Source organism: Aotus nancymaae, unplaced genomic scaffold, assembly GCF_030222135.1.
Source record: "Aotus nancymaae isolate 86718 unplaced genomic scaffold, 86718_ANA_hifiasm-v0.15.2.pri h1tg000002l, whole genome shotgun sequence".
NCBI classification, from domain to species: Eukaryota; Metazoa; Chordata; class Mammalia; order Primates; family Aotidae; genus Aotus; species Aotus nancymaae.
The window spans coordinates 59,975,727-59,990,841 of NW_026988413.1; the positions used below are offsets into that span (position 1 = coordinate 59,975,727).

Here is a 15,115-nt window from a genome sequence, read left to right on the forward strand (position 1 = left end):
GAGAATTCTTGCCCAGGCTAGAATGAAGTTTAGTAATGGGTATTGAAAACCTCTTTTATACCAATAATTATACTTGATGTAGACAGGAAGGAATAAGGGAAGAAAATAACAAACAAGCAGCCAACCAATATTTCATTTAAACCTATGAAATGCTATGCGATTACTGAGGAGTGATTTACTTCCAATTATGTAGTCACTTATGGAATAGGTGTGAGGTGGTAATGTATGTTTTGTGTGTTTGAAGTGGAGAGTTCTGTAAATGTTTATTAAGTTTACTTGTTCCAGGTCTGAGTTCAAGTCCTGGATGTCCTTGTTAATTGTCTGTCTCGTTGATCTATAAAATCGTTAGCTCTTCTTGTAACATTGATCCTTTTGCCATTATATAATGTCCTTCTTTGCCTCTTTTGCTCTTTGTTGCTTTAAAGTCTACTTTATCAGAGGCGAGAATTGCATCTCCTGCTTTTTGTTTATTTGTTTATTTTTACTCTCTAATTGGTTGATAAATCTTCCTCCTTCTCTTTGTTTTGAGTCTTTGTGTATCGTTGCATGTGAGATGGGTCTGGATGCAGCCTACCGATGGGTTTTGGCTTTTTATCCAATTAGAATATATATATATAGGTTTAATACTGGCATTTGATGCTAGCTGGCTGTTTTGCCCATTAGTTAGTGTAAATTTTTCATTGTGTTAATGCTCTTTGCTTATTGATATATTTTTGGAAAGGCTGATATTGGTTGTTCCTTTATATGTATAGTGCTTCTTTCAGAAGCTCTTGTAAAGCAGGCCTGGTGGTGGTGAAGTCTCTAAGTACTTGTTTGTTCGCAAAAGATTTAATTTTTCCTTCGATTATAAAGCTTAGTTTGGCTGGATAGAAAATTCTGGGTTGAAAGTTCTTTTCTTTAAGGATGTTAAATATTGGTCCCCACTCTTTTCTGGCTTGTAGGGTTTCTGCTGAGAGATCTGCTGTAAGTCTGATAGGTTTCCCTTTATGGGTAACCTGACCTTTCTCTCTGGCTGCCCTTAGTATTTTTTTCCTTCATTTCAACCCTAATTATCTGGCAATTATGTGCCTTGGGGTTGGTCTTCTTGAAGAATATCTTTGTGGTGTTCTCTGTATTACCTGGAGTTGAATATTGGCCTGCCTTGCCACGTTGAGAAAGTTTTCCTGAATGATATCCTGAAGAGTATTTTCCAACTTGGATTCATTCTCTTCGTCACATTCAGGTACACCTATCAAACGTAAATTAGGTCTTTTCACATAGTCCCATATTTCCTGGAGACTTTGCTCATTCCTTTTCATCCTTTTTTCTCCATTCTTGTCTTCTCGTTTTATTTCACTGAGCTGGTCTTTTCTTCTGCTTGATCAATTCGACTGTTTAAACTTGTGCATGCTTCGCGAAGTTCTCGTGTTGTGTTTTTCAGCTCCATCAGTTCACTTATATTCCTCTCTAAATTGTCCATTCTCGTTAACATTTCGTCAAACCTTTTTTCAAGGTTCTTAGTTTCTTTGCATTGGGTTAGAACAAGTTCTTTTAATTCACAGAAGTTTCTTATCACCCACGTTTTGAAACCTGCTTCTGTTATTGGAACACACTCGTAATCTATTAAGCCTTGTTCCGTTACTGATGAGGAACTGTGATCCCCTGTAGAGGGAGAGGCATTCTGATTTTGAGTATTCTCTGCCTTTTTATGCTGGTTTCTTCCCTTCATTATATATTTATCCGTCTGTCGTCTTTGTAATCACCGACTTTCTAACTAGGTCTCTGAGTTGACGTCCAACTTGTTGATTCCCAGCGCCGAAATCTGAGCAATCCACTGCGCCTGCCAAAATAGCGGTGTTAAGATTGATGGTGCTTTTCTGCCCAGGAATCTCCGGACTCTGCACCAAGAACTGGCATGCTAAGGCGCCAGCAAAACCACCACGCCGGCCACAAGAGTCACCCTGGCGACCTGTGGGGCTCCTCTGCTGGGAATCTCCTAGTCCATGAGCAACAAATATTCGTCTGAAAATGTGGCGTCCTCTCGTTCTCTGTGCTTTCACTGGGAATTACGAGCCCGAGCTGCTAGTGATCAGCCATCTTGGATCTCTCCCCCTCATTTTTTTATTAGCTATATTCTTGAAGATTTATTTTCTTTCTTTTTCTCCTGAGTTCTCACATCTTTTTCTTATTGCTATATAGAAACTTTATAATATGAATTATACTAGACACGTATTTTATATGAACTATATCAAACATGTATTACATGTTTTTTATATAGCTTTTATTTTATGCAATAATACCCTTTTAATAAAGCCATCTTGGGAATCAGATAACTGGGTGGAAAACTCCAGGCTTTTCTTCGGTCTTAAGTTAAAGAACTGAGAGGGAGATAAAAGTACCACCTTCAGGTCTGCTTATGGAACTTTGCTGAGAGCTCTGCTGTATTCAGAAGCTGAACAGGTGGTATTGGTGTTGGGGAGTTGGGAGATCTTTCTAGCCCAGTCATATCAGAAGTGTGGCCAATTATTGCTTTTGGAATCCAAATGGAAATATTCTGGGGGAAGAGAATCTCCTTTAAAATGTTAGAATATCTTCTTATCTATAAGAGACATGGAGAGAGGGAGAGAGACCATGTGGTGTGTTTTCATGTGTGTTGTGTGTATCTTTGTATGTTGCTCTCTGGAAAGCCTCCTCAGTTGGGAATCAATGCAAGACTGCCTATATTACTTACAACTTTTATATGAAATGCAGCAAATTTAAAATATTTCACATGACAAAGACCTCTAACTGTACTTACAACGAGAAATGGGACAATAATCCCAAGGAATGAGTGGATTTCCTGTGTAGCACCAGGGTCCATGAGCATCATCATCTGGATTCCGGCAGTAATTCTCATTCAGCTTACTTGCATCTGGTTCCCAGAATATATGACTGTGGAAACAACAAGGTTTGCACATCACAATGCTTATTCCATCCAAGAGGCACAAAATTGTACAAGAAGATGTAATCCCAGCACATTACTTTCAGTACTTTAAGTTTGTCCTTAAGCCAAAATGGTACCATGCAACTTAATCCTTCATCAATTTCCTACAAATTGTTTCTAAAAGTCAAACCTAAACTAGATGAATTAAGTATTATTAGAGACCCATTGAGAGTTTCTAAATAAATATATCACATATTTCCAGTAGCATGCTGGTAAACGTTTACCAACTGGTACTTTCAGGTATGTGTATGCGGAGGATGAAGATGAGGAGTCCTCATGTGTAGCTCTTGCTGATTTCTGTACTGTAAGTACTTCTACCATGAAAATTTCAAACTTCTAATGTAAAAAGCACTGAAGGCAACATTTTTGAAAGAAGATGAGATCAATTATCTCTCACAATTCCATAAGAGCAATCCACTCCATCCACCACTACATGTTACTAAAAATGCTTTAAAAAACAGCAAACTGACACAAGAACACAAAATCAAACACCACATGTTCTCACTCATAGGCGGGTGTTGAACAATGAGAACACATGGACACAGTGAGGGGAGCACTACACGCTGGGGTCTGTTGGGGGGAAATAGGGGAGGGACAGTAGGGGGTGGGGAGTTGGGGAGAGATAGCATGGGGAGAAATACCAGATATAGGTGAAGGGGAGGAAGGCAGCACATCACACTGCCACGTATGCACCTATGCAACAATCTTGCATGTTCTTCACATGTACCCCAAAACCTAAAATGCAGTTAAAAAAAAAGGCAGTGCTGAAATCAGCATTTATTTTAATCATGCCAATTCTTCCTTAAAATTATTTAATAAGTGCTTTTAATCCTCAGGATAAAATTTAGATTTCTTAACTGAGCTTACAAGACTCTCTATATAGTGTTGCCACTTTGCGAATTTCTTCTCTGTGGATATTGACCAAGTGACGTTCTTTCAGTCTTATCAAAATTATTTCCTAAATTCAAATACTCTAATGCTTTGGCCTTTGCACATGCAGTTTCTTGTGTCTAACATAGTCTTCCTCCTCTACTTCTGTTGCCCGATTCCTATTCATCATATGTACATCCCGGCTAATTTCCCTTCCTTTTTTTATTTTTTTTTTGTTGAGATGGAGTCTCACCCTGTTGCCTAGGCTGGAGTGCAATGGAACAATCTCGGCTCACTTCAATCCCCATCTCCTGGGTTCAAGCGATTCTCTTGCCTCAGCATCCTGAGTAGCTGGGACTACAGGCACATGCCACCGTGCCCAGCTAATTTTTGTATTTTTAGTTGAGACAGGGTTTCACTATGTTGGTAAAAAAACATGCTGGTCTCAAGCTCCTGACCTTGTGATCTGCCCGCCTCGGCTCCCCAAAGTGCTGAGATTACAGGCGTGAGCCGTGCTGAGATTACAGGCATGAGCCACTATGACTGGCTATTTTCCCTTCCTTTAAGAGGCCTTCCTGACCACTTACATCTGAGTAGGCACTTCTTTGCATTCCCAAAGCATAAAATATGCTAGCTTTCATAGTTTTCATATGGCATTTCCTGTTTGCATGTATCCCACACTAGAGTGGGAGATCTATGAGAACAGAACTCTGCTGCCCTTTGAAGTCCTAGAGCTATAGTGTTGATATAGTAGCCCCTAGCCACATATAGCTACTGAGAAATTATCTAGTCCACATTGATAGGTGCTATCAGTGTAAACAGACACCAGATTTTGAATATGAAGCATGAGAATATAATGTAAAAGGTATTTTAAATTATTTTTATATTGAACACATATTGAAATAAAAACTTTAGATATATTGGATTAAATAAAATATATTAAAATTAATTTTGCCTGTTTATTTTTACCTTTTTAAAAGTGGCTACTAGGAATTTAACAGTACATATGTGGCTTACATTTGTGAGTTGCATTATCTTTAATTAGAGAGCATTATTTTAGAACTATCCTTCTTGTGTGAAGTAAATTAATTAAAACAATATAATACATGATTGAGTACATTTTGGAAGAGAATAAGGAACTTAAAAGACTGAAGCAAAGTCACTGCATCTCTCTGAGTCCTTAAATTCCTATCCACATATAGGAATCTTTCCTATAAGATTATGGTGGTCAAATGACATAACTCTTGTAAAGCAGCCACGTTATAGGCACTTGATCAAATGACTAACTTTTTTCTTTTTTTTTTTTTTGAGGAAAAATGATCATTTGTTATATATGACTTATGCTAAGGTGATTTTTTTCAGAGCTGAATATACATTTTATTTTTTTAACTTTATATATATATTTTTTAATTGTACTTTAGGTTCTGGGGTACATGTGCAGATCATGCAGGATTGTTGCATAGGTACATACCTGGCAATGTGGTTTGCTGCCTCCAACCCCCCGTCACCTATATGTGGCATTTCTCCCCATGTTATCCCTCCCCAACCTCCCCAACCCCTGCTGTCCTTCCCCTAGCACCCCCAGCTGACCCCAGTGTGTGATGCTTCCCTCCCTGTGTCCATGTGTGCTAACTGTTCAACACCCGCCTATAAATGAGAACATGTGGTGTTTGACTTTCTGTTCTTGTGTCAGTTTGCTGAGAATGATGGTTTCCAGATTCACCCATATCCCTACAAAGGACATGAACTCATCATTTTTTATGGCTGCATAGTTTTCCATGGTGTATATGTGCCACATTTTCCTTGTCCAGTCTACCATTCATGGGCATTTGGGTTGGTTCCAGGTCTTTGCTATTGTGTGCATAAACAGTGCTGCAATGAACATATGTGTGCATGTGTCTTTATAATGGAACGATTTGTTATCCTTTGGATATATATGCAGTAATAGGATTGCTGGGTCAAATGGAATTTCTATTTCTAGGTCTTTGAGGAATTGCCACACTGTCTTCCTCAATGGTTGAACTAATTTACATTCCCACCAACAGTGTAAAAGTGTTCCTATTTCTCCACATCCTCTCCAGCATCTGTTGTCTCCAGATTTTATAATGATCATCATTCTAACTGGCATGAGATGGTATCTCAATGTGGTTTTGATTTGCATTTCTCTAATGACCAGTGATAATGAGCATTTTTTCATGTCTGTTGCCTTCATATATCTCTTCTTTTGAAAAGTGTCTGTTTATACCCTTTGCCCACTTTTGAATGGATTTGTTTGTCACTCTAATGATTGTTTGTTTTGCTGTACAGAAGCTCTGGAGTTTAATTAGACACCATTTGTCTATTTTGACTTCTGTTGCCAATGCTTTTGGTGTTTTAGTTATGAAGTCCTTGCCTATGCCTATGTCCTAAATGGTTGTGCCTCGGTTTTCTTCTAGGGTTTTTATGGTATTAGGTCTTATGTTGAAGTCTTTAATCCATCTGGAGTTAATTTTAGTGTAAGATGTCAGGAAGGGGTCCAATTTCTGTTTTCTGCACATGGCTAGCCAGTTTTCCCAACACCATTTATTAAACTTCTTTTTTTCTTTTAGTCTAGTGCATATACTCTGGGATGTTTATGAAAAATCTGTTTTAGGTCACAATTGTGTGATATACTTCTTTTGCAATTTTATAAACACTAGCACTATTGCTAAGGCTGAGTGGATGCTATCTTCTCTATCTATGAATATATCTATGCTAAAAATCTGTAATTCTCTAAAACTTTTAGAATTTTTCAATTACATATACATTCCTGTAATTATTGGAAAATTTTATGTATCAAAGCTACATAAGGAAACCTGCCATTGTACATTTTTAATAGTTAAGATTTAGTAGTTTAGATATTTACATTATATACATGAGAATGATTATTCATTGTTTTTTCATAAACTACTATTAATTATTAAATATGAAAACAATAATTCCATAAAATGCACTACTTCAAACACCAGATTTGCCACTTATTTATACACTGTCTTATTAAGTTATGTTACTATTGTGTCAATGTGACTATATCCTCCTTGGAGGTTAGAACCAAAATATGTCCACTTTTTGTTGCTGTTCCCCATGGTACCAATTATAGTACAGAATGCATAGTAAATGCTCAGTAAATATGCACTAACTTGAATTACATATTTAAAAGTTTGCTTCTTTTTAAACAATGTTATGATGAGTTGTGCAGAAAAACCAATCTAATGCTTTTATTAGCTTGCCATGATATAGAAAAGAATAGAAAGAAAAAGCAATGCACATGTCTAAATACACAATCCATTGATATCACTACATTCTATATACAGAAGGTAGAAATTTACATACCGATGTAAGTCTTCCATGTTCTTGTCCCACATTGAACATGTTAGTCCAGATCTTGTTTTGGATAAATTGCCCATATAATTTTTGCCATTCCCACGATAACAATCTAGACATAAAACATACAGAAATAAGTCTAATAAATATTAAGGAGTATAAAACAAAAACATTTTTATAAGTATATGGAATCATGAAAATCAACATACAAATTAAAGTACTTGAAATCTGTACAAATCAAAAATACTCAAATATCTCAGATTAAAATATCCTTATTTTAAGCCCAGTGTCTTCATTAAAATAAGGGCTTATGCAAATTCAAATATTACAAACAGTAATTTAAAACCAAATGAGTGGCCCTTTGGAACAACAAAAAATAGGAATTTTTAGAATAACACATATATTTCCCAATATTTTCTTCTGAAAAATGTCATTCCATAGAAAAGTCACAAGAAGAATATAATGAACATTCATCTACTAGTCACATTCCTTGTGTTTTGATTTTTGTCTTTTATGACATTGACATTCTGAGTCACCCAAGCCAGCTGCTTTACAAACGCTCTTTACGTTGAATTTGTTTGATTTATTTTCTCATGAATAAAATCAAGTTAAAGATATTTGACAGGAATATTGTGTCAGTGATGCTTTGTCCTTTTCAGACCATTACATCCTGTGACACATGATGTCACTTTGACCTATCACTAGTGATGTGTTTGATCACTTGGTTAAGTGGTGCAAAGGAAAAACACTTCTTTGTATTTAACAAAAAACTGATTGGGGCCTTTGAGTCTGAATATAAATATCCTGTTTTCAAACAAATTTTCACAAAAGAGCTTAGGCATATTTTAATGAATTTTGCATGAATCAGTTATTGTCATGCTGATTGTAAAATGGTTATTTTTGCTATTTCTAACATTTCTTTGTATTTATTAGCTAGCATTTAACTGTAAATAAAAATTTTTCCTTTTCCCTTATCCCGTTCATTTAGGTATTAGTAGGAGAATTACTAGAGCTAGCCATAAAAGTAGTAAATTAAATGTGAACCAGCTGATTTTCTTTTTATTTAATATGATTATATAATATATTCCTGTTATTCATTTTGATGCTCAACTTGTTCCAAATTTGGCCAATGGAAGCCACTTTAAACTGACTCCTGTGTCTCTTACCATGCCCCATGAGGTTTTCTCTTTCTCTTTTTTTATTGAGAAATTTGTGTTCTCCTGCCTCAGCCTCCTGAGTAGCTGGGATTACAGGCATGCACCACCACACCCAGCTGATTTTTTTTATTTTTTGGTAGAGACAGGGTTTCACCATGTTGGCCAGGCTTGTCTCAAACTCCTGACCTCAGGTGATCCGCCTGCCTCGGACTCCCAACGTGCTGGGATTATAGGCATGAGCGACCACAACCAGCCATATTGTTCATATTTTTAATCAAAAGAAATGTAGTTGGAAATCAAGTTCTTCAAAAAATATAAGTTGGCCAGGTGCAGTAGCTCACGCCTGTAATCCCAGCACTTTGCAAGGATGAGGCAGGTGGATCACTTCAGGTCAGGAGATTGAGATCTGCCTGGCCAACATGGTGAAACCCCATCTCTGCCAAAAATATAAAAAATTAGCCAGGTGTGGTGGCATGCACCTGTAATCCCAGATACTCTGGAGGGTGAGGCAGGAGAGTTGATTGAACCTAGGAGGTGGAGTTGCAGTGATCTGAAATTGCACCACTGCAATCCAGACTGGGCGACAGGGTGAGACTCTGTCTCAAAAAAATAAATAAAAATTTAAAAAAGTGTATAATATATATATAGATATAAGTATATATGTACTTATGTCTATATAGATATAAGTATATATATATATTTATATGTGTGTGTATATATATATGTGGCTTTCCAAATTTAAAAAGAAACCACTATTCTATATTTTTAAATAATACCAAACATTTTAAAAGTGACTTTTTATTCTTAACGTTCTTAATTTTTACATGAATGAAAACTGTACATTTGACTATTAAAGGTGATCTACAAATTTACATCAACATTAAGATTTTATATTGGGAAAAATAACTAATGGGTACTAAGCTTGGTACCCGGGTGATGAAACTGTCTTTACAGCAAACTCTCATGGCACAAGTTTGCCTATGTAACAAACCTACACATATACTCCCAAATTTAAAAGTCTAAAAAAAAAAAGATTCTATATTTTAAACTTGGTAAACCATAGCATATTTTCATTGGTTTAAAATGTGCTATGTGATTACAATAAATATTAGGATATAAATGCATATAAGATTCATTAAATAATTTAATGACGGCTTAGAATCAGTTACCATAATGAAAAAGAAATACATACAATAAGCATATTCAATTGTCATACATTCTCTTCTTTGGATCACACTTGCCAAAATGACATAAGGAATTTAGGATTAAAATAACTCAAATAGATCTGATGCAGATAAAAGAGTCATTACAATACACGATAAAATTGTTTTCAGAAAGCATTAATGTGTAAAATTTAATACTTGCACACTAAAAGAATATATCAATTAAAACTTTTTCTCTGACAATACTTTTTTTTCTATATTAAGAAATTTTAAACATTTGACTGTTAGTAAAGTCTTTAGATAGGCTTTTACTAATGAAAACAATTGTGCAAAATAGTGTAGTGATATTGCTCTTTTATACATTTTTATTTTTCACATCTGTATTTTTGTGGAACACAGATTAGTTGAAAAGATCCTCCCTAGCACCACCACCACTATCCTTTCTTTTGGATTTGGGCTAGGAGGTAGATTTTTCTTGAGTAAACTTTTTATTTAGAGTACTTTTGAGCTTATTGAAGTTATCAAGATAAACAGAAGCCCCCATATACCACAGTTTCTCCACTTTCAATGTCATACAATAGTATGATTGACTTGTCACAGCTATTTAACTAATATTGATACATTACTATGAACTAAAATCTGTACTCTCTTTACAAATTCTTAGTTTCTGCCTCATAGCTTTTTTGTGTGTTTCAGGATCTCACCTGATACCACATTATATTCAGTCACTGTGTTCCCAAAGCCTCCTCTAGAAAATTCCTCAGAATTTTCTTGTTTTTAATGATCTTGGCAGTTTTGAAGAGAACTGATCAACTGTTTCGTAAAATGCCCCTCAATTAGGTTTGTCTGGTTTGTCTTGATTAGATGTGGATCATGCATTTTAGAGAGAAAGAGGTGAATTTCTGTACACTTCCTAATTTCTACTCCATTTCATTTAATAGTTAGACAGGCCAGGCACAGTGGCTCACGCCTGTAATCCCAGCACTTTGGGAGGCCAAGGTGGGTGGATCATCTGAGGTTGGGAGTTCAAGATCAGCCTGACCAACATGAAGAAACCCTATCTCTACTAAAAATACAAAATTAGCTGGCCATGGTGGCGTATGCCTGTAATCACAGCTACTGGGGAGGCTGAGGCAGGAGAATCACTTAAACCCAGGAGGTGGAGGTTGCGGTGAGCTGAGATTGCGCCATTGCACTCCAGCCTGGGCAAGAAGAGCAAAACTCTGTCTCAAAAAAAAAAAAAAAAAAAAAAAAAAAAAAAAAAAATAGACAATGTGTGTGTGTGTGTGTTTTCATGTATTTATCATGAATAACTACTGATTCCTCTAATCCAATTTAATACCAAAGAATTTTTCTCTTCTGTATTTCATTTTTCTATCTCCTTTCTCCCACAATGAGAACCCTGGTTTCAGGTAACATCAATATATTTGATCATTTTCTCAATTCTCCAATGCATACAACATAATTTCAAACTGCTACAACTTAACAATAACAACAAAACTATAAAGATTAAAATGTATTTACAGTTATTTTAGTCTTAAAATATATTCTAATGAGAGTATGAACAGTCAGAGAATTGTATCCAAAAATTATCTGGATTTTTTTCCTTCTCTCCGTTAATGGTATACATTTGATATATACATAGACATATTTCTGTTTTTATTTCCATCTTTCTAGATGCCATTTTTTGAATGTTTAAAATATTAACATTGGATCATGATCAAAATTATATGAAAGGGTAAATTCAGAGAAGTGTCCTTTTCTCTTGCTTCTGTGCCATTCCATTTCTACTTTCTACTCACCATTGCCAGTAGGCAATTTCATTAGTTTCTTGTTTATGGCCCTTGTGTATTTACTTTACTTTTGGCAAAAAGTATTAAATCCAATTAAATGGTATTTACTTTTTTGGCAAAACTAAGCTACTACACATACCTACATAGTAGCTTCAAGATACATATATGTACATATATAGACATGTGTGTATATATGTATTTGCACTAGAGAGATATATCTATCTGTGTAGGTATATATATTACGAATGTATATATACACATATATTTGTATATATATAAGTATATACATATATGAATGTTACATATACATAGTCATATACATATACATATCTTTTTATGTGTATGTATATACATTCATACATGTATATATACACACATACAGACATATACATATATAATATGCATGTATGAATTTATATGTATATATATTTCATACCCGTAGTCTCATATTCCATTTTTTATTACCAGTAGTAAATTATCTTATTTAGTTACCAGTAGTATACAAACATATACTTATGTGCCTAGCTTTTTAAAAAAGGTAACCTCATGCTAAGCTGCAAATCATCTAATATTAGCTCATTAAGAGTTTTAGTGTTCTTTTTGCACATTCATAGCATTTTGGTGTGTAGCTGTACCAGAATATTGCATTGTTTTGCTATGACAGATAATTCTGCAATAAGAAACTTTGTGCATATATCTGTGCACATTGTTAGAACTTTATAATCAGGTATTGGCATTGTTGGGCCAAAACTATGTGGTTTCTTTTTACATTCAGATATTTTATCCATGTGGAATTTTTTTTCAAGTAGAAGGCATGAAGTTAATTTTATCATCATTCTAAATGGTTAACTGCTGCTCCATTATTATATTTTTAAAGTTAATATTTTACTCAGTGGTATATATTGCCATATTGTTAATATAATAAATCTCAGTATGCACTTGAGTCTATTTTTGGACTTTGTGTTTTGTTGCAGTTGCTAAAAAATTCAAGTGCTACAACACTCTTTTAATTATAAACTCTTTATATTTTAATATCTGATAGGGAAAGTTCCCTCTAATTGCTCTTCATTTTCATGGTTTTTCTTATGATACTTACATATTTTAGAACTTCAGAATCAATCTATTTAATATCAGAAAAATATTGATCTATTTATTAATATCACATTAAATTTCTAGATGAAGTTTTCATCAGTTTTGTTGCTATTATAGATGTAGTTTTCTCTTTAAATCTTCTCATAAAAATACTAGTGACATTTTTATATTAATTTTATATCCTTCTACCTTAATGAATTTTTTATTGTTTCAATTCCATTTTCCATGTGTATTACTATTATATAGTTTACATAAATAGAGATAATTTATTTTGCCTTTTCCAATTACTTTGTCTTCTCATCTAATTATATAGAATAATATATCCAATAAAATTTTAAAGAGAAAAACAATGTTAAGTTATACTTAAAATATTAAACAGTAAGGGAGATAGTAGAAATACTTATTTTTTTTGACCTTATAAGAATGCCTCTGATATTTTCTCATTTAGTAAGTGGTAATTTTATAAGTGGTTATTTATATATGTACATGTATACTAATATATATTCAATATACATATATATTCAATATATATACTATGGAAGTATATATGTGGAGGGTATATGTGTGTGTGCCTATATGTGGATATAGATGTTAAAAGAATAGATGGACATATATGGATGTATAGATGTGTGTATTCGTATATGTATATATATAAAACCCATACATATTTTTACTTGAATACATTTATGAGGAATGTATGAGTTTTGCCACAGGAATTTCAGAATCAATTGAGATTTGCCATATAATTGTTTTTCTAACATCTATGATGAATTGTGTTAATGGGCTTCTAATACTGAAACACTTTTGTATTCTTAGACTAAACTCCACTCGGTTATAATGTATTATTTTCTTAACTTTTTATTGAACTGTCCATTCAAAATTTTTTACATTTTTATATTAATATTCACAAGCAAGATAGCTCTACAGTTTCTTTCTTCCTGTGCAATCTTTATTATGGTTAGGTATCAACATCATACTTGCATCATAAAAATAATTTGAAAGTTTTACTGTATTGGGTAAGATTTGAAGCAATTTAAATAGCAGTGAGATTATCTGGTCTATGAGTACATCTGGACACGGTTTATTTTTGCTAGAATAATTGTTTAATAGATTTCTGTATTTTAGTTATAGAAATTAGTCTATTTAAGCTTTATTTCTCTACCATGATCAATTCAAATAACTTAAATTTTTCTAGTAAATTAACCATTTCATCAATGTAGATTTGGCTAACAGTGTTTTTCTTGAGTAGAATGTCTATCTCTTCTTCATTTTTAAATTGCTCCTCCCCCCGACAGAGTCTAGCATACTGTGGCACATATCAGGTGCAATGGTGCAAAAAATTGTTAAAGAACAGTAATATAATGTGTTGTTAAAGAATGAATAAAAGAGAAAAAGGATGAAAGAATGAAAAGGTCAATCTCAGGAGGGTCAGATTCAATCCCAATGTGCCAATTTGAGATGTAGGCAAGTTACTTAAATTCCATAAAACTAATATTTTCATCTATGAATAAATTGATTTATCTGATAAGCAATAACATCTGTTTACCCTCCAGAATCCAAAATTTTTGTATTCTATTACCTGATCCTTTTTATGTGATGTATATCTATATAAAAATACCTTAATACACACCAGAAATTTATCAAATAATTGTTTTCCTCCTCTCCCTCACAAATTACTAACAAGTGTTCAAGTAAATGAGCCAGAAACACAGAAGACTCCACTGGTACCAAACTCCCCTTAATCACTGGCTTCAACTTTATTTCCAACTGACCCTTAAAAGAACAGTGAAACTGACTAAAAAGGGACTCATCCCCTCTTCCTTCTACAACTCTATTTTCAGACTTGCTCACAAACAATGACACTGTGGGAAAAGTTAAGGATGGAAGAAGTATGCACAGGACAGTCAGTCTATGAGATGGAGCTTTAGTTTGGCTTGGGATTTCTAGGATGATTTAGGACTAACCATGGCCATGCCCATCACAATTAAGTATATGTGAAATAGAATATGATCATCTGAAAAGGATATCTCTCAATGTATTATATATCAGTTATTCCTAGGACTCAACATTATTATTAATATTTAACAAATTATTTCTTTGAAAAATCTACTTAAAAAAATTTATTTTAGGTTCAGGGGTACATAGGCAAGTTTGTTATATGTAAATTGTGTGTCACTGGGGTTTAGTGCATAGATTATTTTGTCACTCAGGTAATAAGTTTAGTATCTAATAGGTAGTTATTTGATCCTCTCCCTTCTCCCACCCTTCACCTTCAAGTAGGCCCCAGTGTCTGTTGTTCCCTTCTTTGTATCCATATATATTTAATATTTAGCTCCCACTTATAAGTAAGAACATGCAGTATTTGGTGTTCTGTTCCTGCATTAGTTCACTTAGGATAATAACCTCCATGTTGCTGCAAAGGACATGATCTCATTCTTTTTTATGGCTGTGTGGTATTCCATGGTGTATATGTACCTAATTTCCTTTATCCAGTCTACCATTGATGGACATGTAGGTTGATTCCATGTCTTTGCTATTATAAATAGTGCTACAGTAAACATATGCATCCCTGTGTCTTTATGGTAGAATGATGTATATTCCTTCTGGTATACACTCAGTAATGGGATTGCTGCATTGAATGGTAGTTGTATTTTAAGTTCTTTGAGAAATCTCCATGTTGCTTTCCAAGGTGGCTGAATTAATTTACATTCCCACCAGCAGGGTATAAGCATTCCC

The 15,115-nt window shown here is 34.2% G+C and overlaps 1 protein-coding gene across 4 annotated transcripts in view; it reads right to left on the bottom strand.

Moving 5' to 3' along the window:
- The window catches only part of HGF (hepatocyte growth factor), a 78,323-nt gene that overhangs the window by 18,010 nt on the left and 45,198 nt on the right, over window positions 1–15,115 (bottom strand). For all 4 annotated transcript variants that reach the window (XM_012466186.2, XM_012466187.3, XM_012466185.3 and 1 more), the window contains 2 exons: window positions 7,184–7,286; window positions 2,777–2,910 (listed from right to left, as the gene is read on the bottom strand). In XM_012466186.2, the coding sequence (XP_012321609.1) occupies window positions 2,777–2,910; window positions 7,184–7,286 (237 nt within the window). The remainder of the gene's footprint in view (window positions 1–2,776; window positions 2,911–7,183; window positions 7,287–15,115) is intronic.